Raw genomic sequence first — 23,232 nt, forward strand, 5'->3', positions numbered from 1 at the left:
GGCTATTAATTTCTCTTCAGGTCGATACCACCCTATTGTCAGGGAGTGAAGGATACACTCAGGGCTTAGACTCTGAGCTTAAGCAGTACTTTGGGACCGTTCAGTTTCTTTAAATCATAATGACAAAGTGACCTGTCAGGCTGCCTGAACCCGAAGGACGTGACTGCTCGAAGGACAGAAGAAGAGTCAACGCTCTGGAACCAAAACGTTCACTCGGGGGTTGAGGTTTGACAGTGGGGTTTGCTGTTGATTGTTTAGCAAACAAATGGTTAGCCACAGAAAACGCATTGGAAAGGGAATTGCAGGAGAGGTGAAGGAAAGAAAAGGAACAGCTTTACACAGATCTGCTGGGACAGTCATTCTTAGTATCTGGTTTGCTATTAATTCAGACAGTCATGCTTGGATAGCAGCCCAGCTTCTCTTTCGATATGTGGGATCAGCAGATTGGCTGGAAAGTATGAACCACTGCAAGCATTTTGCACTTTTCCCGGGCCTTGATCCGAAGCTCTCAAAGCAGTTGGACTCAACAATCTCCAGGGGCAGCCCCGTATTGCTATTGTCATTATGTAGGTGTGGAGGCTGAAGCCCAGGACGGTGAAGTGACTTGCTGAAGGTAAAATCAAATCCACTAGGACTCAGGAATCTGAGCTCTCAAATCCCTTCCTTTGGTGACCCAGGCCCATAATCAGACCCAGTGCCAGGCACAGAAGTCAGATGTCTTGGTTCCTCGTCCCTCGCTCTGAGCACGTGATCCAATGCTATGTTCAAGAGCTGGAAATAGAACCCAGGAGTCCTGGCTCCCTGTCCCCTGATGTAACCATTGGATACTACTTCCTCCCTTAAAAGTATCCAGTTAGTCATATTGTAAAAATGCTAATAGCTTCAATCATCATCAAAATTAGCAAGAAATATTATGAAGGGGCAGGGACCGACAAACACATTGAAACGTTAAATTTCATAATTGTGAAACTTTCCTCCAACAATAAAAAGTTTCTCTTTCTGAAGTTAATCTTGGGAAACTGACCAGGAAGCTTGACACAGAGGGGCTGTTCTACTCCATCACGTCTTTGAAACACTCAGCTTGCCCTGACTTGTAACACATCTACCACCAGTGTGCAGTGGAGGGAAAACCCACAACCACAAGGCAACTATGGTTTTACTAGACATGGAGATGAATTCCTGGCAGCGCCGGTACAAAAGCACCTATTTGCATTGCGAAAGAGTCAGAGGCCCATTGATACCCAAGTAGGCATCCACTCAGAGGCAGTCCCTGCCCCAAGGAGTTTGCAATTTGAATAGACAGGCTTGGAAGGGAAGAAAAGGGAAGTGACTTGCCCAAGGTCATCCAGCAGGCCAGTGGCACAACCAGAAATAGAACCCATGTCTCCTGGCTCCCAGCCCAGTACCCTACCCTCTTTATCACATTGTCTCTCCACTTACCATTACTAAATGGCGATAAACACTTGGCTCTAAGGACCAAGAAGTGCAATGAGCCTGTGTTTACCACTAGAGACGCCTGGACACCTTCTACATTGCATCATTAGCATCGTTCCCTTTTTGTAGAATGAGAAGTAAGAGTCTAGGGGGCATAGGCAGTGATTTATCTATAAGTGTGTGTGTGGGGAGAGCACCAGGGGAATTCCCTCCCCTTTTCAACGATCAGCTCCCAGGTTCTAAATGACCACCTCTCAGACAGGCATTGCATTTGCAACCCCCCTGCCCTCCCACTTTGTGAGCTGCATCATCACTCAGTTTAGCTCCATTTGCAGCTTGGAGACCTTTATATGGGTCTCTCTGCTCCCCTCCGCTGGGGGTTTCACCCATAAATCACCCAGCGGGAAGATAGAAAAGGGCACGGGAAATGACACTGCTTGCAAATAGCTTCTTGATGTCATCTAATGTTTGCCCCCTAAAGAGCCTAAGCTTCCTATATCACCACCTGACACACTGCTGCCAGCAAACAGCTGAGTCAGCAGATAACAGCTAACGATTACAGCCCCTCGTAAAGCCCAACATTAAAATATGGTAGGAAGTTCGGGGCATAAAGACTGGAGGCAAAGCATTTGGAATCAGCATTGACTTAGAGCAGCGGGGATTTCGAATAGATCTCGTGTTTTTCCTGGCCTACAATTATATGGGAATTAACTCCCCTCTCCCTCAGGCCCAGCTCTCCCAGACGAACACAGACAAAGGGCTGTGGCTGTCCTCACACACACACAAAGCAGCCGTGGCATCTTCAAACAGCTCTACTGGCTCGGCTTTCATTTCAGCCATCAGCTCACAACTGCCCTGTTTTAAGTCCTCCACAAACTCACTCTAGCCAACCTCATGGACTTCGTCTCCCCTCCTTCTCTCCCTGCTCAATCAACACTGGCCTCATCTTTGCATCCCTCCCTGCTCCCTTCTCAATGCTGCCGGTGTGAGAGCCTTCTCCTCAGCAGCTCCTGCCTTCGAGAACAGCTTCCTTGTCTCTCTGACCCAGAGACTACCCCATTTCAAAACTCAGAAGATAACAAATGGTCCTTTCTTTGCTTATACCTATTTCAGTCTCTCTTGCTATTCGTTACAGTGGAGCCTAGAGGCCCCAACCAAGCTCAGGGAACCATTGTGCTGGATGTTGCACAGACACATCAGAGAGAGCCCCTGCCACAAAGAGTTTAGGATCCAAACCAACAGAACAAAAAGAGCATGAGAAGGGAATTAGTTGCGTGAATAGATTTTTCTATTCACATCCAGCAGGCCAGCGGCAGAGGCAGGAACAGAACCCAGCCCTCATGACTCCCAGTCCAGTACTCTATCCACTAGGTCATGCTTCCTCAAGGCCCCAGTCTCTATTATTTTGGGATAAACTTTAATCACTAAAGTCCTGCTGGGGAGCAGCAATAAATCAAACTATAGAACATGCAAACAATCTGTTTCTCCTTTACAAATGCAGTCACATTTTATAATGAACTCTGCACACAGCAACACGAAACACCCATCGTTCGTTTGTTCTCATGTGGATTTATCTTCAAAACCATGCCTGAAAATTATGGCTTGGATCCCGCACTCTGGCGCATGCAGGCAGACCCCTGTGCCCACACAGAATCCCACTGAAGCACATGGAGTTTGCCCAAGCAGAATGGGGGCCTGTGCATGTACCACATAAACATGGACACCTTTGCATTCACTGTCAAAGCGCATTATCTCCCTAATGAAAGCTAACAAAATGCTTTCCTGGAACGCTGCAAAGTCAGATTTAGTGAGAGTCTGGGACTGTCCAGATCTGCAAACTCCAGAGACACTATTCTGCATGTTGGAGCAGAGGCATTATAAATAGCCCTAGTAATTATTTCTGTAACAAAACAACATTTCTGTAACCATTTTATTCCATTATCACGTGTACGTTAACAGACACCACAGACATGACGAAGCAAATGAGTTCCATTTACAAGTTCTTCTCCAAACAAACCAGACCATTCCTGTGTTTCACATTCGGTTTGCATTAAAGAGATACCTTCTCTGCACCAGATACACTGTAGGATCCAGATCAACTGTACCACCAAATACGCTTGGATCACTGATTATCTGGGTAATCAGAGTCACGGGACAGGGAGCCAAGAGGGCACCGTATTAGAAAAGGTTTGGAGAACGAAGCATTCGGGTAGTCGGTGTTCTGCTATCACATACATGGGATCTAGATACACGCACACAACTCTCGTTAACTCTGGTGGCGGTTAAAAGCTGAGATTGAAGAAAGAAGAGATTCCTGATTGAAAACAAGATTGAAATTCATAGGGCCAAATCATGAAGCTGGTGTAGATCAGTGAAGCTCCAATGGAGACACCAGCTGAGGATCTGGCCCCTATTGTCAAGGAATGCTAACAGTGGGTAGTGAAATTATCCCAAAAAGTTATTTTTTACACCATCCATTTCATGTGTGTAGCTTTCTGTGAACAAATGTTCAAAAGCGCCCTAGTGATTTAGAAGTCAAAGCCCAATTGTCAAGAGTGATTTGGGCACTTAAGAGCTGGAAGTTCCATTAACTTTCAGTAAGATTCAGGCTCCTAAGTGCTCAAGTCCCTTTTGAAAATACAATTTAGGTCTCCAAGTCACTTTTGAACATTTTTCACTAGGTCCCTTAGGGGATGCAAATTTAACAGATTTAAATTAAATTGCCAATAAGCCAGTCAGACCAGCATTCTCTGGAATAATTCAGCATTTCACAGCTAGATCATCTGTCTGCTTGGCATTGACTTCCATGGCTCATCCCAAAACAAAAATCACCCTTTCCCACGTGTAAAGATGAGTTTGGATGCAGCCTACGAAAGTCACACTCAAGGATTTTACACAATGTCTTCCCTATGGACTTACTCAGGGAGAGAGTGGGCGCATGTGTGTATAAGCACAGATCTCATGTATTGCTTTGGAAATGTACCTACAAGACACAGCAACAGAAGGTTCTTATTGTTTCCTATTCTTATGGCAATCGGTAATCAGACCACATGCGACTTAGATGGAGAGGAAGTGACAAAACACAACCAGATGGTCAGGGCAGTCTCCAGCAGACATTTGACAACAGCTACACTCCAAAGAGAAGCTCTTTGAAGATTTGGTGCTGTTGATTTCTGCATTGTCCATATTCTACCTTTTCCCAGTTGGAAGAGGGAATATTTCCATACTGGAGCAGATCTTTGGTCCATCGAGTCCATTAAACTTCCTGCACACGACTCACACTGGAAAGGACCCGTGACGATCAAAATTGACAAGGATAAGGAACCCAGGAGATCATGTCATGGAAAATCATCTTTATGCTGGAGTCACAAATTACACAGACTTCTGGTTGTATTCCATGGGTGGGAGAGATGTGAGGTGGCTTAAAGATGCTGATTCAATCTAACCCATTTCATCTAACAGAGCACGGCCTCCTTGATACAGGATGAAGTCAGCAATTCGATGGGAACAAGAAAGAGAAGTACAATATTGGAAACAATCTGTTTTCTCAAAGGAAACCCAAACAGGGTAATGTTTGAACAACATTAGGGACACTGCCAGTATTCAAGCGCTTGAGGCTTGCAGCCCAGGTAAGGCTAATGCTGGTGAATTGTGCCAAAGTGCTGGAGCAGAGAGGTAGGACAAGGTGATGTCTTTGAGCTAAAGTTCTCCATTGATCTTGACCCAAAGCGTGAGATATAATTTAAAAACCAAAACATTATTTCATCAGCTCCACATCCATCACATCTCCCTCAAACATCTGGAGCGGACGCAACCCCACTTAACCTGTGGGAACAAAATCAAAAGGTTTATACTAGAGAAGGACACAAAGCAACCTTCCTGGATTCATACACTCCTGAATTCTGGGGTGGAATTTGGATGTGGATCCAAACTTTTGCAGCTTGCTCCCACATCTGAAATAAACCGTTCATTTCCATAACACATCTGCTCTTTCTTCTTCATTCACAGCCAGGTCTATGGTGATAATGTAGTTAATGTCTCTAAAAGCAGGCAGGGATTCAAACACTGAGGTACAAAATAGAATGTTTCTCCCTCTAAATTCTAGCCTGAAACATATTGACATTTTGATTCTTTTTATTCAGAAGCATTCATACTAACTGAGGTGGTGTTGTCTAGGGAACGGGAGGTGAGTCTCCTGGGTTTTATTTCGGTCTCTGCCACTGACTTGTCGTGTGACCCTAGGCAAGTCACTTAACCTTTCTCTGCCTCAGTTTCTCTATCTGTAAGCAGAGATATATTTCATGCTGTTAAATCACTTTGCAATCCTCCGACCCAAGGACCAGGACAAGTGACAGATGTTCTTCTTAGTAGTAGGAGGCCGATCTTACACTTAGAATGTTTCATCCAGAAATTCTTTACAAATTCATTTGCTAAGTGCATACAGGAAACCCTTCATCCATCACTGCAATACAGCTACTTCTGGAGTGGAAGACAGCAACTGCTGAACAGTGCAGCGCAACAAAGGAGGAATGTCGGGAAATGGCAGGGTGAAATGTAGGTAGGCATTCACAGAAGCTGAGGTCAGACATAACTTCTAAGGCAAATAAACTCTTCAGAAGTGCTAGGTCAGGAGGTAAATTTAGTATAGTCCTAATATCACTGTGAGAAAGGGCTCAGTTGGCTGGCATAACTTGGTTGTAGACCTTATATTCCTTTATCTCATTACAGTACCAATGATCAGCACTATTCCCCTGGTCAAATTCATATCCGAAACATCCCATGCTCCTCCCCGGCAGCTGGTTAAGCTCTGTCTAGACATTCGAGGCGGCAAGTAAATGCTCGGCTGAGTATCTTTGCTGCACACAGAGCACTTTCTCTTACCGCTCAATGATGATGTTGTTGCTCTGGAGGTCATCAGCTACCAGTTTCATTTGCTCCCGAAGCTCCTTCATTCTGATGAAGACACAAACAAGCCTCTTAACACACATGCTGTTTTGCTAGTGGGAGGGTTTCCTGCAGAAGGGAAGTGGAAGTCCTCTTCTCTTCAGCAAGTCCTCACCCTCGGGTAGGAGAACAGCATGTGCAAAAGTAAATGGCTTAACGTCGTGAAGAACACAAGAGAAACGTTCCCCAGCAGGCGGTGTAAGTAAGGCCCTACCAAATTCACGGCCATGAACAACACATCATGGACCGTGAAATCTGGTCTTTCGTGTGCTTTTACCTTATACTATAGAGATTTCACAAGGGAGACCAGCATTTCTCAAACTGGAGTCCAAAAGAAGTTTGTGGGGGGTTGCAAGGTTATTTTAGGAGGTCGCAGTATTGCCACCCTTACTCCTGAGCTGCCTTCAGAGCTGGGCGGCCGGAGAACGGCAGCTGTTGGCCAGGCACCCAGCTCTGAAGGTGGGCCCTGCCAGCAGCAGTGCAGAAGTAAGGGTGGCAATACCATACCGCGCCATCCTTACTTCTGCGCTGCGGCTGGCAGTGGTTCTGCCTCCAGAGCTGGGCTCCTGGCCAGCAGTCGCCGCTCTCCGGCCGCCCGGCTCTGAAGGCAGCGCCGCCACCAGCAGCAGGGCAGAAGGGTGGCAGTACCACAACCCCCCCTACAATAACCTTGCGACCCCCCCACAACTCCTTTTTGGGTCAGGCCCCTTACAATTTACAGCACTGTGAAATTTCAGATTTAAATAGCTGAAATCATGAAATTTTTGAAGTCTTATGGCCATGAAACTGACCAAAATGGACCGTGAATTTCGTAGGGCCCTAGGTATAAGGCAGTCCTGCGAGTACCAAGCAGAGAGCTCCCCTTCTCAGACACCCCCCAATTCTGATTAGCAAGTAGCTATTCTGGAGTTTCCTGCATTGCTTCTGAGAGCCCGACTTGGCCTGCAGTCCCTTCCTCCCTCAACCCCAGTGTACCTGTGGGAGGGCTAGAAAGCTGGTGAACACTATCTGCTGGAGAACAAACAAGGCCTCCCTGCTCCTTCAAGTTCTCAAGCCTGCTCTGTTCTGATACCCACACCTAAAATCACCACCTAAAGTACCCACACCTAAAATCACCAAAACCACACTTCATATTAAGGTTCCTTTTACGGACAATTCATAAAGGGTTAACAGCAGCCTGAATACATGGTTTCTCAATTGTTGTAGTGTCCAACAGGCTGCTTACAGCCACAGTTTATAACCATCGATAATGTCTTCTCCTGATGGGCGCCGGACCATTTATAAACACACACACACACACACGCCTAACATGACATTTGTTAACCCCTCAAACCAGTTTCAATGAAGTCACACAAATGAGGGTCATTCTTGTCAGCTGCCAGCTTGTGCAGATGGAACCTCAATATAAAAGGGGGACCATGAATTCTCACATGGCTGGTAGTGGTCCCTAGCCCAAACCAACCGTAGCTGGACTCTGGGGAAGTTTATGACTCAAGCCTATTCCCTAGGCATAAGGGAACTTGTAATGGTGCACACACCTTAGGCCCTTCCCATTGGTTCTGGACATGTTCCAGCTCCCTTCTCTCCTGTAACCCACCTGGACTCACCTAAGTACCATCTCCTGGTGTGCTAGATTCATATACATTGGTGAGGGTGCAGAAGAGACCTGGGCCAAATTCGGTTTCTCCCGCAGGATTTTCTGAGGTAACTTGTCCAAAGCCTGTGAAAGAGAAGGAAACTTTACAGCCTGCAAATGACATGCTATTTCCTATATTTAGCTCTGGCATCTTTGATGCTTAGAGGTTGTAATAGCAAGGGGGTTTTAAACGCTGAAGTAGAGTGATGTGCAGATAACCAGGGCCATCAATAAACCTCTCCATGGAAAGCAAAATAAAAATAGCAGATGGACCAGGGTACCTGTTCTGTGTCTACATCATAAAGTGCCAGAGAATGCATCCAAAAAACTCTCAGCAGGCAGCTCATCATGTTTATAACTGTTACTTCAGACTATAATAAACTGGAAGTGGCAGCTACTACTGCTAGGCAGCTATTCACTTCGGGGAGGGGGGGCGGGGGTGTTCATTGTTTCCTGTCCACTGGATACCCAGGACCTGCCATTACATACCCTGTTCAGTAAAGAGATCAACCCATCATACTCGACCATCAGCTACAAAGACATTTGGCAGTGTGTTAATGGAAGTCTCAATGAAGAAAAAAAAAACCCCACAAGAGTCATCAGAAGTGTCACCCTCATGAAATTACAGACTGTATGTTGTAGCGTGTAGGATATGGGCTCAGTACTGAAAGTCACTGGGATAACAACTTGTTAGCAGAGACTTAATTTGCTTTTTTTTTGAAGTGTGAGCGTGTTGCAGATGAGTAGTCTGAACACAGGGTTAGGAGCCAGGAATGAGTGCATTCTTATCCCACCGCGGCCACCAACTCACTATGTGATTTTGCGCAAGTCACTTGGGACCAAATTTTCAAAAGCTCTGAAGTGGCACAGGAGCTGAGGTCCCATTGACTTTTGGAAGTGTTACCCACTTCACCTTGCTCTTCTGCAAGTTTTCCCCACCTATAAAATGAAGACTAACACTATTCCCCTACTTATAACACAGGGGATTGGTGCACACTTTGAAAATTACAGGTGCAAGATACTAGCTTGATTTTAAAAAGTCTACACTGTAATATCCATCTTCTGAGCAGAGAGGGTTTTAGAATAAACACGGTACGTTATGGAGGCACTCCTGGCATCCCATCATCTCCACACTACAAGCTGCTATAGAGTTGCTGACTTTCTTCAAATGCTCTCTCATCTCCCAGATTTTCCTATTGAGAAAAAAAAAACAAAACAAAAAACAAAAACTCCAGTCAAATATTTGGTAAGAAACAGAAGGTTGATTTCCCCCCCCGCCCCACCCCTTCTGAAAACCATATTGGATTTGGGTTAAAATCCTGCAGGGAAGCAGATGAATGGCTCTTGGTGTCACACCCATGTTATAATTACAGTCATGCCTCTATTGTTCTTAGGCAAGGCTGTCCAAAGAGCAGTAGCAGTAAACTAAAGGGGAAAAGGTACCCTGTGTGGAGGGTGCATACACCCCGCGCCAAATTTCACTCTAAAAGGCTATTTAAATTTGTAATTAACAATGGCTGTTCTCTTCTCTCTGTGCCTGACCCAGCAGAAAGCCTCCCTTTGACTTCAGTGGGCTTTAGATCAGGCCCTATGTGCTTAATTCCCCCACAGACAATAATAAAGGAAAATAGGCATTGCCTAAAAGTAACAACTACACTTCTGTAGCATCCACAAGTCTCCAAGCAATAAACTAAACCTTGCTATGGTGAGGTCAACATTACAGCTGAGGAATTTGAAGCACAGAGAAGCGAAGTGATTTGCCTGAAGTCACACAGGACATCAGTGGCTGAGCTGGGAATAGCACCTTAGAGTGTCTACACCGCCCATGAAACCAGGGCTCTGACTCAGGTTTGGATCCAAGCCCTGCTGCCATCCACACACAAATGAGTCTGACTTGGGTCAGCAGGCACTTACGACCTGGGTCCTAGGACCCTACTAGGGGCGTGGGTCAGAGCCAGAGTCCTGCCATGACTTGGGTTCAAGCCCTGTCATTTTGCAAGGTGGACTCGAGTCAAGCTGCAAACCCAAGTCAGAAGGGCTGCGTAGTGTGCTATGGAGGCGTCAGCAAAGCGGTGAGACCCAGCTCCAGCGACTGTAAACCCAGGTTAACAATACGGTATAGATGCTCAAGCACAGGCTTGGAAACACCTCGTGCACAAGCCTGGGTCCCACAGACCTGGTTTTCTGAGGCAGTATAGACATACCCATAGAGTCCTGATTTCTGGGTCCCTATTTTAGGGCCAAATATAGCTTACCTTATTCCTGTATTATTAGTAGCAGTTTTATGGTCAGGCGAAGAGGCCCCAGGCAAGGATCAGAGTTCTGTTGTGCTAGGCACTGTGCAGACAAGAAACTAGCGTAGTCCCTGCCCCAAAGAGCTCAGATCACTCCCAGTCAGTGGGATCACTTGTTTGATCAAGATGAGCAGAACGATTAGCGTCGAGTCACGAGACCCCCTCCAATGGAGCCGTTCACACATCCGGGGTGGACAGAGCTCAGTATTTGGTCAGAGCAACAGCTGCCACATGCAGATTACCAACAGCGTCACCGGTGTGCTTCAGACCAAAAATCTGTCTACAACCTTTGGGAGACTCACCCTGTTGCCACCTGTGCCAAGTGCCTGAGTGCAAAGGTGCCTCCCAGTAGACCAACGTGACACAGAGGAAACCCTCATCATTATGGAAAGAGGTTGTATGGTTTTTTTTGGCTTTATTTTTGTTCCTTGAAAGTGAACAGTGCAATCCCCAGAAAAGACCCATCACCCCATAAAACCCAACCTACGAAACAAGGACAAATCCAAAAGAAGCCAATTAGAAACAAAGTGAAAGTAAAAAACAACTCTGACCTCAAACTATAGAAATCCACCAGGAGAGAAAAGAAAAACAAGAGGAGTCTTTAAAAAAAAAAGAAACAAAAAAACACACCAACAAAAAATCCGCATCCATGCAAATCCCACTTAAATCTAAATGAGACTGATGTGTTGCGGAGGCCTCATACTGTCCCCTCTGCAAAGGGGTGAAAATCATCCTCAGAGGAAAAAACTCCCACTGAAGTCAACGAGAGATTTAACTGCAGAGGGAATGGGGACTGCAGGATTGTATCCATTATTATGTTCAAGAACTCCTTTCCCCACCATTGGAATGCAGCCACTTTGGGGGTACGGGATTGCAGCTAGTCAGAACTGCAACACAGCACAGGATTAGAAAAAGGTAGGGAAGGAGGGCACCTAAAGAGGTTGTCTAGTCCAGTGATTCTCAACCAGGGGTACGTGTACCCCTGGGGGTACACAGAGATCTTGCTGGGGTACATCAACTCATCTAGATATCTGCCTAGTTTACAACAAGCTACATAAAAAGCACTAGCCAAGTCAGTACTAACTAAAATTTCATACAGACAGTGACTTGTTTATACTGCTCTGTATACTATACACCGAAATCTAAGTACAATATTTCTATTCCAATTGATTTATTTTATAATTCTATGGTAAAAATGAGAAAATAAGCCATTTTTCAGTACTAGTGTGCCGTGACACTTTTTGTATTTTTGTAAGCAAATAATTTTTAAGTGAGGTGAAACTTGGGGTACGCAAGGCAAACCAGACTCCTGAAAGGGGTACAATAGACTGGAAAGGTTGAGAGCCACTGGTCTATCCGTTTCTTTAAAGGAGGTCCCTTGTGCATCCTGCCCAACAGTGTGCGAGGGAGAAAGAAAATGGTAGCCAAGGACACCAAGGCAGATACCTGCTCCTGAAAAAGATGTCCTAGGGCTTTTTGAGATCTACCTACAGGAGGTTTGAGCTTCACTACCAGGCTTTTCCTAAAAGTTCCCCCACACCGTAAACCTCACTGAACTCGATTCCACCTCAGAAACAGAGGGGCAAAACCACAAGCAAGTTCGAATGCTGTTAGAGAAAATCATTCCCACCCACACCTAAAGCCTTGGGGAGAAGATGCGCTACTTTAAAAGCAACTTTGCAATAAAAACCCAACCTCGGCATCAGCCACAACTAAGTAACTCCACTTTTTTTTGCTGTAATAAGTCACTGTGCAGCAGTCAGTCACCACAGGGCAATTTGCTCCTTGCTGTATTCCCCAAACACCATTTAACATAAAATCATTCTTTGTAAGTGGAGCTCTCTGTCTTAATAGCAGCCTCGTTGTGGTACATGAAACCCTCCCGTTAAGCGAACAAAGAAATCAGCCACTTGAAGGGAAGCTGAGGCAGTTTTGAACTGGGAGGGATGGTCGTCTGGATTCTTTTTTAATGCTGCCTTGTGTGCGTTCAATATAGAGGTGTGATGGGACAGTCAGGGAAATCACCCCCTTTTCTTTCCCTCAACTCCAACTGGTCAGCACTTACCCAGCCAGGGAATTAAATCTTCTCTTCCTCTTACCCACCTATAACTTTTTCCTTTGCTCTGGGTTATACTTAGACCCTGGTCGGCCAATTGGACAGAGCACTGGACTGGGACTCTGCAGACCTGGGTTCTGTTTCTGATTCTGCCACTGCCCTGCTGGTTGGCCTTGGGCAAGTCACTTAACTCTCCCCAGGCCTCAGTTTCCCCATCTGTAAAATGAGGATAGCGATATTGCCCTCCTTTGTAAATGCGCTTTGAAACCGACTGATGAAAAATGCCATATAAAAGAGCTGGGTATTTATTATTACCTTGTAATGACTTACACACGTGCTTAAGGCTTATTGACACCATAAATAGCTCCCCTGATGTTAGCTAGGGCCCTAGACTGTGAGCTCTTTCAGACAGGAAACAGATTGTTATGCGAATGTACAGCACCTACCACAATGAGGCTCTGATCTCTGACCGGGGCCTCTAGGCGCTACTGCAATACAAATTAGCGTGATAATAAACATAGGAAACATATTAGAACTAGGGGTGGATCCTCAAACCCCAGGATCCAAACTCCAGAGATAAGCATTGTCAGCCAAACCCAGACCCTGCATCCAAACAATCCAAAAGCTGGGGGTCAGAATCTGAATGTAAATCCAGTCTTTCCCAGGGTTCAGGTTCTTTGGATTCAGACCATCGCAGAAATAGATACAGGCTAGAACATGGATCCAGGATTCAGACTTGGGCTTGTCTCTGAATTACATCCATCCACACCATTAGGATCATCACTGGCAGGGCCTCTCCACCATGCTTCTTAATAAGCTCTTCTACAGAGCAATGGCTGAGAAATTCTTGGCACAGGATAGAAACATGAGACAGGCAGTAGCAGCCTTAGAGGGTTTCTTACTAGCTTTGTGGCTTATTATTATTTCCTCCCCACCCCCAATGGGAGGTACTAGTAAAATATCTTGAGCCAAGCCCCACCATTAGCGTAATTCTTGGAGACCTTTAGCAGCTACAAGAGGTTCTCGGAGGGATGTTCACAGGAATCAAAGCCCCTGCACCATGATGATCCCAACCCACGACTATTAACACAGAGGCTGCTCCCAAAGTACCAGCTCTGGTTACAAGAAAAACTAGAACCCGGATATCTGGTGTAACACACAGGACACAAGTGAAGAAGAGAGCACGGCCATTACCTCGTTATGCTCCCATGGGTGGCCAGCACAACTTGATATTTCTGTACGCAGTCCTCCTGGAAAACTGACAGGACCTTCTTGGCCAAATGCCCTAAATTCAGCCTGAAAAGATTGGGGTAGAGGAAAAAAAAAAGAAAAAGAGCATTCTTTGGGTGGGATTCAGTACATCGCTGAAGTAACATGAGCGCGGAGATGGTCTCCAGAAAGGAAGGGTGGGGGTGGGGGGGAGGAGGGAACTGCACTTTCCGAAGGGATGGCAAATTCTCCCGTGGCGTGAAAACAAACAAGTCCCAGGCAAAATTTCGTAGGAAAACTCTTCAGTAGGAGATTTTCCAAAACCATCTAAGGGATTTAGGAGCACAAGTCCTACTGAAAGCGAGTAGGACTTGTGCTCCTAAATCCCACAGGCGCTTTTGAAAATCTGCACCTTCAAGTTTAATGAGAAAGTCCATAATAACATTAGAACTGATAAAATATATCGGGGGGTATAAACTCTTGTGTCAGGTGAGCATTTAAACAGGTGATTAACGTTGTGCAGGTGTTAAAGTCCCATTGGCTTCAATTGGGTTTGGGGGAGATTTTTAAATGCATAAGGGCCATTTAGGCACCTAATTCCCACCGAAAGTTAAGCGTGTGGCCTAACTGCTTTCCTGAACAGGGGTCTTCAGGCATAAGCCAGCCACTAATTGCTGGTGGGCAGTAACCTGCGGCCAGTTGTTTTAGCAGCCTCCATGACTGATTTTTCATTTGTATTGTGATCGCGCCTCAAGGCCCCAGTCACGGATTGGGCCATTTTGCACGAGGCGCTGTATGCACAGAATGAAAAGGCAGTCTCTGCCCCAAAGATCTTACAGGGTATGTATATTTACACTATGGGGTTTCTTGAACCTTCTTCTAAAGTAGTTTGGCTGGGAGGAAAGGGCTGGGATCGATAAACCAATTGCCATGGAAGTCATTTACAGGCCAGACATTCTTAGCATTAATATGTGAGAACATTTTGACTCTCCTCAACAGGCAACCAGAAATGCCAGACATTGAACCGCCCTGTTAACTGTGGCCAGGCTTTCAAGCCCCTGGAAGAATGGGTTATTTACTTACTTATCCAGCTTGTGTATTTGTTCCTCATTGTAGGCTAGCCCTAGAAAAGAGAAAAAGATACTTATTGGTCAAGTGCCAGGAACCTTCCACATTCATACAGACGGATACATGTACATACACACACTCACAGCTGCTACACTCTAGCAAGAGACCTCTTGAGAAAAAAAGACTACAGCTGAAATTTTCCAACAGCATTCAAGTCAATGGTAGTTGGGTGCCCAACTCACCAACTTCAGCTACTTACGCGGAGTCATCCGGGTCTTCTTGAATTGCTTGTATATGAGCTGCATCCTCTCAAGGCAGCACTCCATCTGCCGGATGCTGTGGAACCAGGACATGAGATGCGTTTTCTTTCCAGCCAAATGTTCAATTAAACCTCGTTTCGGACAAGGAGCTGGGTCTGCAGCTACCCATTTCCCTGTGAGTCGCACAGAGTGCAAAGCAAAGGCTGTGTTCCCTAGTGGACAGAGCACTGGATTGGGATTCAGGATACCTAGGTTCTATTCCCAGCTCTGCCACTGGCCTGCCGCATGACCCTGGGCACATCCCCTTTTTATGCCTCAGTTTCCCCCTCTGTAAAATGGGGATAATTATACTGACCTCCTTTGTAAAGCCCTTTGAGATTGACAAATGAAAAGCTCTACACAAAGCTAGGTATTATTTCTACCCCAGCAGGACTTTGAAATCCAGGTGGCTAAGACCAGCCCTGAGGCATTTACTTGTCTCCTCACACAACAAACCACCAACTCCCTCCTTATTAGTACCGCCACTAGCCTTTACTTGGCTCCCACCATTGGGGTGTCCAGGCATCTCACTAGACTTAAGCTGAGACAGTCAAGATGTCAAGACGACTACATCGACCCTGAGCCTTGTGTTAAGTCTCCTAGCATTGCATCAGCTGCAGCACGGCTCCCCCAGCAGGAGCCCTTGCGTAGAAAGAGCACAAGTGGGTGCTTTTACTGCCGGTGTTGTTTAGCCCTGCTCTGAGTGGGGTTAGATGACACACCGGTTAAAACACACACCAAGGCTCCCACTGTTGCTAACAGAGGTGGATGCACAAATGGGAAATTGTAACTAAAAGCTCAGTGCAGGAAAGGCGCAAGAGAGCTTAAACCCCATCTCCCTTTGTGGCAGCCAGCCAGGAATTCATCAGCAGCGAGGCCTGGACAAAGAAGGCTGTCCTGCAGCTCTTCCCACAGGGGGCCAGGATATTGTGGATTCATCCTTCAAACACACCTGTTATTGTGGCTGGTTGGTTCTGGTAGCGCCTGCAATGTTCTGAGGCATTTTCCAAGCGGAAAAGCAGCACAGTCCCTGCTCCAAGAGAGATTTCCCAATGGTGCCTATTGCAAGCTTCTTCTCCCTCACCCCCAGTTTGTATTAGCCCAGGGACTGTGGTGGTGGGTAGCAGGACAGAGAGGAACACAGCTCCCCCACCTCTGCCCAAAGCAGATGGGTGCTTTCCCTTCCCTCCCAGGCGTGGGGAGAGCAGCTCCCACTCCTATTAGCTCAGGGGGTGCAGTGAGAACTCCCCTCCTGTTTCAATCTACTTTAACCCCTACGTATTGCACCTCTGAAATATTGTGCTTGTGCCTGGAGCTGCAAGCTCCCTGGTGCAGGGCCTGGGCATTTTTCATGGGTCCACTCCTCGGCCATTCAACTAAAACCAACAGAGCTGGCAGGCGTGGCATGGCATGGCATGGGTGGGGAGGCACTTAACCACCCTTGAGCTAATGGGGAAATTGGGAGCCCCCTCCAGAAAACCTCAAACTGAGTCACAGAAGTGGGTGTATTTAGGAGCTGGTGCCCGAGACCACATCCTGATTGTCAAACCTCCCACGAGACTTGCTCTGCCAGCCTCCTCTCCACCTATGCTGCCCCTCCCTTCTCCATTTAACCTCATCTTCACCTACTCCTCCGCTCCTTTAGGTTTGGCTTCCTGCCCATTCCTCCCCCGACACCTCCTTCGTTTTCTACAGCTGTCGATTCATTTGCCTGAGGCAACCTCCCCATCTCCTTCCAAAGGGGAGTCCAGTCCCTCCAAACTTCTCCTTCTCGCCTAAGCTTATTATTGACATTCACCCATAGCAGGCATTGTGACACTTGCCATGATGGACATGATAAAAATAAGCTGCATTCCAAATAGAGCTTAGTTTAAACAGCCATGACCTGGAAACGCAGAGGCTTCTGAGTGCAATCTCTTCGGGCTCCTGGGGAAAAGCTCAGGCTCAGTTAATACCATAAGACAGGGCCTAGTACTCTAATCCAGGAACCTGGCATCCTCAATGCAAGTGTTAGATAAGGATGATAAAAAGCATCCTTGAGATCAAATGCCACCAGAGACTACAGTATACACATTGTATATACACATTGCTCCTCTATCAATTTAGACACGTTTCCGCTAGAAGCTGGGACTGAATTGTTCTTGTAGCAGAAAGTGCAACAAGTTCCAAATAAGTAGCCTGAAATGAAATCCAACTCCCTAGAATCACAGCTGGCCAACGCACAAGCACCAAGAACATTATAGGCAGTACGGCCCAGTGGGTAGGGACTGGGCCTGGGCGTCGACAGCCAAAGAATCATAGAACCATGGGTTAGAAAGGACCACAAGAGCCATCTAGTCTAACCCCCCGCCAAGATGCAGGATTTGTTGCTGTGTGAGAGACAGTCCTGGGTTCTAATCCCAGTCCTGCCACTGACTCCATTTTCCCATTTATGAAAATGGGGATAATTATTAGAATGGACTGAAAAATGGCGGGGGGGAGGGCGGGGGAGAATGCTGACATATTTGGTGCCAATTTTCCAAAGTTTTCCTATAATAATAATGATACATTTAGAAATTACCTTGAACCATATGGATGAAAGGCTCTACAGTATGTGCAACGTCATTTTATCAGTGCTAATAAGAGTACAGCTATTAATAGTACTGAAATATAAAGTGCAAAATAAGGTGTCAAATACTGGCAGTGCCCTGGAGCGATATATACACATATCTAAAGTGCGGCACTTACATCTGTCATAGAATCGTTATCAATGTCTTGCACTTACATGCAAAGCAATATTAATATAAAATATGTACTATTAACGGTGTGTACACGAATACTGGTAGTGTACTGTACCTTGAGATAGGCACCCACTCTAAGTGGGTGTGTACAGCAACACACACACAGTTGCATATGAAAATACATTAATGGTTTTCAACATTAAACAAAAGCGTAATCCACAAACCTATCTTCATGTGTCTGTTTCCTGTGCTTTACCACCTCAGACAAAAGAGAGTCCAATGTCCCTTTATGTTCGGAGATGCTGAGGGAACATCTGGTGAGGTCTTCAGTGACCTACAGTGGGAAAGAAAAGGTCCAGATCAGGGCTCTCCATTAATCAGAGAAGTTCCACATGGGTTTCTCAGCTCCTCCCCACACAACACCCGCAGCTGGAGCTACATACTCACAGTCTGCAGCCTTGTTTTCACCTCGGCCAGATCCTTCGCCTCTGGACTACTGTTGCCCCCAGAAACAGAGTCATACCTGTTGGACACAAATCAAAGCTTATTAAACCAGAGGCTGGATTCAGAGGGGCTTTTCCTGCTCTGGGCTAAGGGGCAGATATCACCTGGGCAAATGAAAACCATCTTCTTAGGCTGGACGTTTCGAAGGCATCTAGGAGATTTACAATCACAGCCCCCATTGAAATGAATGGGAATCACACCTCTAGGCAGCTCTCAGCACTAAAATAACCCAACCCCATATACACCATTTCCCACCACGGAGGTTATAAACCAAAGAGGTAAGAGCTAAAAAACCAAGGATGGGTTTAGATTTCACTGGAGCAGCAGTGACCACAATGGATGGATTTAGTAGGATTGTCTGAGATTTCCCTGTCATTTGGTCTCTGATGGAAGTTCCACTAATAGAGCCTCTTAAATGGAAATAAAAGGCACATCAACCTAACGAGTGCGGTCAGGCTGGAGGCAGCGTTCAGCAGAACTACACTGTAATGGGTCTGAATCCTAGAGGTTAGAGACAGAAGAGACACATTCAAGTCCAGCCTCCAGAGCCAATGCAGAATTGTTCCTTATAGTAAATTCTACAGGATTTTGTCCATTCTTGTTCCAAAAGGACAGGGATTCCACTCAATGTCTTGGTCTGACTGACCTCCCCCTGGGATTTAGGATAATGCAGTGTAAGCCACTAGTCACATGGTTTTCATTTTACCGAGCAACAAGGCTCTTATTTTCCATTTGCATTCAGCCGAAGATTCCAGCACTGGTGTCTCCTTGAATTTACACTGTGACTTCATCTCTGTGGCTTATATAGTTTGCTGTACCCTGTAATATTCAGTCTGAAAAACCCCAAAGAGCAGCCAGACCACCAGGGACTAAAATCCAAGTTCTTATGAAACTGGAGACTGATCATCCAAGGGGGGTGGGAAACAGTAACCATTCAGCTCATCCATTCCTGCACATTCCCCTTGTACAAGGATTGCAGGAATGTAACACTCACCAGCAACCCAGCTTACTCATGAGTCTCTTTCTCCACTGCCCCAATCATCTGGTGCACAATACCTACAGATAACCAGCAATGGCTCCTGACCAGTTCTTCCTGCACAGAGCATTGCCATGGTCACTTCACTTCAGGAATCAAAGTAATATCAAGCTCTTGTATAGCATTTGTTTTAATCAGTAGATCTCAAAGCGTTTTACAATGGAGACCAGTGTCATTAGCTACTTTTTACAGATGGGGAAACTGAGGCACACAGAGAGGAAATGACTTGCCCAAGGTTACCAAAGGGCAGGAGGCAGGAATAGAAGCTGGGTCTCCTGAGTCTCAGCCCAGTGCTCTATCCAATAGGCTGCACTGCCAAGCACTGCCTTGAGTGGTGAGCTAGATCCAATTCCTAGTGGACTAGTGTCCACATCACCAAACCTGCCACCACTGGTTGAAGATCTCAGCACAGAGGACAAGGACTGTGAATGGGCCCTGTAAACAGAATGGGGAAGTGGCTCAGACAGTCGGGGTGAAGGTACTCTACACCGGTGGGGGTAGCGGTGGGATACTGCACTGCTTACTTTCTATGCTGTACCAGCTCTGTGGATAATAAAGGACCTCGTCCTCCTTGGCTGTCAGGGGAGTTCTCTTCCTGGTGTTCCACTCTGGATCCCTTGTTTGCACCTTCGGAGCTACATGCTCTGCCCTGGTTTTTGGTTCTTTGTCTCCTGCAGTCAGTTAAGTTCTGGGTTCTGTGGCTGCGCATGCGGCCTTTGTTGTGACCCTGGGGAGTTCTGCTCCCCATCCCAGGATTTAGGCAGCACCAGATTCACCACAGAGGCCTTAACGGAGCTCTCCATATTTTTCTGTCACACACGAGAGCAGCAGATGCCTCAGTACAGAAGGTGGGAAACCTACATCATCCCAAGTCCAGAGAAGGGAACACGGCCTTTGGATTTATATTAACCAAGAGTCCTTACCTGATGCTTCAGTCCAGTGTGTGTGTGTGTGGGGCGGGGGGGCACCAAAGAGGCCTCAGGTGGATTTTTCCAAAGCCCCAGTGTGACAGAGGAGCACAGATCCCAGTGGCTTGCAGCTAGACTTGCACTCCCGAGTCACGCAGGAGTTTTGGAAACTTTCCCTCTCAACCCCTAACGTTCTGAGAGCTACAATAACTTCTGTTCAAGCTCGAGTGACAAGGGCCTGTGCCTGTGAAGAGCAGAGGCGAGTGTGTTCAGCCCACGTGCGGGACAGACGCAGCTCAGCGCCATGACCACATGTGCACAGCTGCAGAGCATCCTGCACTGGCGCCTGCATTACCCCTCACTGCAGAAGTGACAGCAACAAGCGACACTTACAACGCGAAGGCTTTCAGCTCCGTATGCTGCAAGCAGCTCAGCATTGAAACGGCCGCTTCCCTTCTCTCCAGAACACGGGAGCACTTGGCTTTCAGGCTCTCACTGCAAAGAGACGGGTTTGTCTGGAATCATGCAACACCCCTCACCCTCTACGCAGAGCGAGGGGTGCAGTGCACCTGAACTTCCTTCCAACCACATCTGCCTCTCCCTCCCCCAGCCCCCGCCCCTCAAGCCCCAGCCTCGTGCCTCAGGGTTTCCTTTGGGTGCTTGTAACCATGAACGGTAGAATATACACAGCTCTGTCATTTATTCTGATCACCTGTTATCGGGGGCCCTAGAATACGAGAGAGTTCTTGCTCCGAAGAGCTTACGGTCTAAACAGGCAAGACACTGTCCTAAGTGCATGAACACTGCTATATTGACCACCATGGCCTGAACTGCACCGACCCATCGGTGTCAGAACATGACTAGTGCACAGCCACAATGGGGACAAGGATTCCATCTGGAACACATGCTCTGAATGAAGCCCTCAGGTGTCTCTAATTCAAGCACACCCTTCTGCAGTTGAGAAGCAGAGAGAATATCCCCCGTTTTATTTTTTACATCTAACATTACATATGCACACACATGTGCACGCACGCACACACTTAATAGTATTGATCCAAACCACTGCAGCAGACACAGTGACACTGCAAGATTTGGAGCACCGCTGTAGAATACTATTGGGGGACTGTCTGAGCAAGCGATCTGGTTCTCAAACACAAGATATTTCTATCAGCTACACAGTGAGAAAAGAAATCAAACAGTTCCCACTGTTCTTTACACAGCACCAACAGGGCACACTGGCCGTCATGTACTTACATGACCCAGTGAAGACCTCTCAGAATAAATTCTTGACATTTCAGAAGTGACCGAGAGATCTTCAGTGTCTGGTGAACGGCGCTCAGGACACCCTAGAAGGCAAAAGGGCACTGCCACTGACCGCTCCTTCACCTGAGCACGATTTCCAAAGCCTATTTCAATCTTGAGCTGAAATCCCCAACGTACCTTTGCCATGCTGCAGTCAGCTAGGACATCAACCTTTGGGACAAACTTTGGAAACTCAAGTGATGCTGAAAACAAAGAGACATCATTCACAGCTCTTTGAGGGTATACTTCCCGTATCGCCCACTGTACAGAGGGACCTCTGTGCTTCATGTTTGCTTAACAGGGAATGTCTCATGGAGTTGTACTTCTGTGGATCAGCACTGACATCTAGTGCCCACCTAGGTGAACCACAGGTATTACACAGATACAGGGGAGGAAGGGGGACAGTTTCCAAATCTCCCATGTGACTTAGAAGTCTCAGTTCTACTTTCAAAAATGACTTAGGCTTCTAAGTCACATAGGAGGAAATGTTTAAAATTTAGCCCACAACTTGGAAGTTGTACCATCAGCTCCTGTGCACAAAACCCAAGCAGGAATTTAACTGGCTGCCACTCTCATCTCAACAAATGTTTTATTATACAGACATCGGCACAGAAAGCATCCTTCCCTGAAGGCTGTGTGGGCACTTCTCTGTCTAATCTAATTGGAAGGGTAATATTCTCCTCTCCAGCTCACATTGTGGGTCTCTGCAACACATTTTGCTCTCGAGTTCTGCACATGGAATAAAGAGAATATAAAGCAGAGAACTGCAGTGTGGATCCTAATACACAAAAGTACTTAGTAGGTAGCACTTTTGATCTCAAGTGAATTACAAATATTAACTAATTAATCCTCTTCATATCTTTAAGACAGGGCTAAACAATTTACGTTTTGCAAATGGAGAATGAGAGGCAGAGAATTTTCACTCAAGCCCATGGAGGGAATCTGTGTCCGATCTGGGATGAGAAGCTAGAAATTCCTTGCTCCTAGTCCTGCACCCAGATCACTCGCCCTCAGCTCTGGGTTCAGCAAGGCAGAGCAGAGCTCAGACTTTATTGACTGACAGTAGCACCTGGATGTCTCAGCCAGGTCCTGGCCCCACTGTGCTAGGCACTCTACATAGAAATCGCAGGAGATGGTTCCCACCCTAATGAGTAATCTAAACAGACAAGACAGACAAAGGGTGGGAAAGGAGTATTATTATTACTCCCATTTACAGACTGCGGATAGAGGCACAGAGAGGTTAAATGACTTCCCCATGGGCACACAGGAAATCTGTGTCAGAGATGAAAACTGAACCCAACCCAAACACGTCCAATGCCTTAACCACAAAACCATCCCTTCCTCTCCGTTGAGCTTTGTCCTAATAAGTTACAGTTCTGCAGTGAGACTCCAGATGAAGTGACCAAGAGCCCTGTATCAGGAGGACATTGCAAGCATGACCATGTGTGTGCATACACAGATGGCGGAAACTAAACCCACTAGAAGAGCTCAAATGGCTGGACGGGAAGCAGAAGGCTCCATTTTACGAGATGACTGTACTCACGATCTCTGAATCTCACTCCCACTGGTTCCTCCGGTTCACTGCTCAGCAAGGTCAGAGGGCTATTTTCTGTGGTTCTGGAGAAATTGTGAGCTTGCAGGGTGGGTTCCAATTGATACAGGTGACCTTCAAAAAAATATTCTTGATGGGGAGGGGCTATATTTGTCTGTGTGAAGACAGCTTCTAAAAATATGGTGGTACTGAAACAAAAACCAAAAAGGGAATGGAAGGGAAATAAAACATGAGGCTGTCAGCAAAATGATTTCACACAATAGGCTGTAG

The 23,232-nt window shown here is 46.5% G+C and overlaps 1 protein-coding gene across 6 annotated transcripts in view; it reads right to left on the bottom strand.

Annotated features, from left to right (window-relative positions):
- Positions 1-3,350: 3,350 nt before the first annotated feature.
- The window catches only part of IKBKE (inhibitor of nuclear factor kappa B kinase subunit epsilon), a 40,161-nt gene continuing 20,279 nt past the window's right edge, over positions 3,351-23,232 (bottom strand). For 4 of the 6 annotated variants that reach the window (XM_037885030.2, XM_007065090.4, XM_043533701.1 and 1 more), the window contains exons 9-21: positions 22,954-23,150; positions 21,549-21,613; positions 21,363-21,454; positions 20,502-20,603; positions 18,108-18,183; positions 17,885-17,994; positions 14,901-14,977; positions 14,657-14,696; positions 13,559-13,660; positions 9,111-9,207; positions 7,986-8,098; positions 6,316-6,387; positions 3,351-5,259 (exon numbers count right to left, since the gene is read on the bottom strand). In XM_037885030.2, the coding sequence (XP_037740958.1) occupies positions 5,226-5,259; positions 6,316-6,387; positions 7,986-8,098; positions 9,111-9,207; positions 13,559-13,660; positions 14,657-14,696; positions 14,901-14,977; positions 17,885-17,994; positions 18,108-18,183; positions 20,502-20,603; positions 21,363-21,454; positions 21,549-21,613; positions 22,954-23,150 (1,177 nt within the window). In that variant the 3' untranslated portion in view covers positions 3,351-5,225. Of the gene's footprint in view, positions 5,260-6,315; positions 6,495-7,975; positions 8,099-9,110; positions 9,208-13,558; positions 13,661-14,656; positions 14,697-14,900; positions 14,978-17,884; positions 17,995-18,107; positions 18,184-20,501; positions 20,604-21,362; positions 21,455-21,548; positions 21,614-22,953; positions 23,151-23,232 lie in introns of those variants that run through there. The other 2 variants (XR_006286906.1, XM_043533703.1) reach the window with 2 other exon arrangements.

Source organism: Chelonia mydas, chromosome 21 (assembly GCF_015237465.2).
Source record: "Chelonia mydas isolate rCheMyd1 chromosome 21, rCheMyd1.pri.v2, whole genome shotgun sequence".
Taxonomy (NCBI): Eukaryota; Metazoa; Chordata; order Testudines; family Cheloniidae; genus Chelonia; species Chelonia mydas.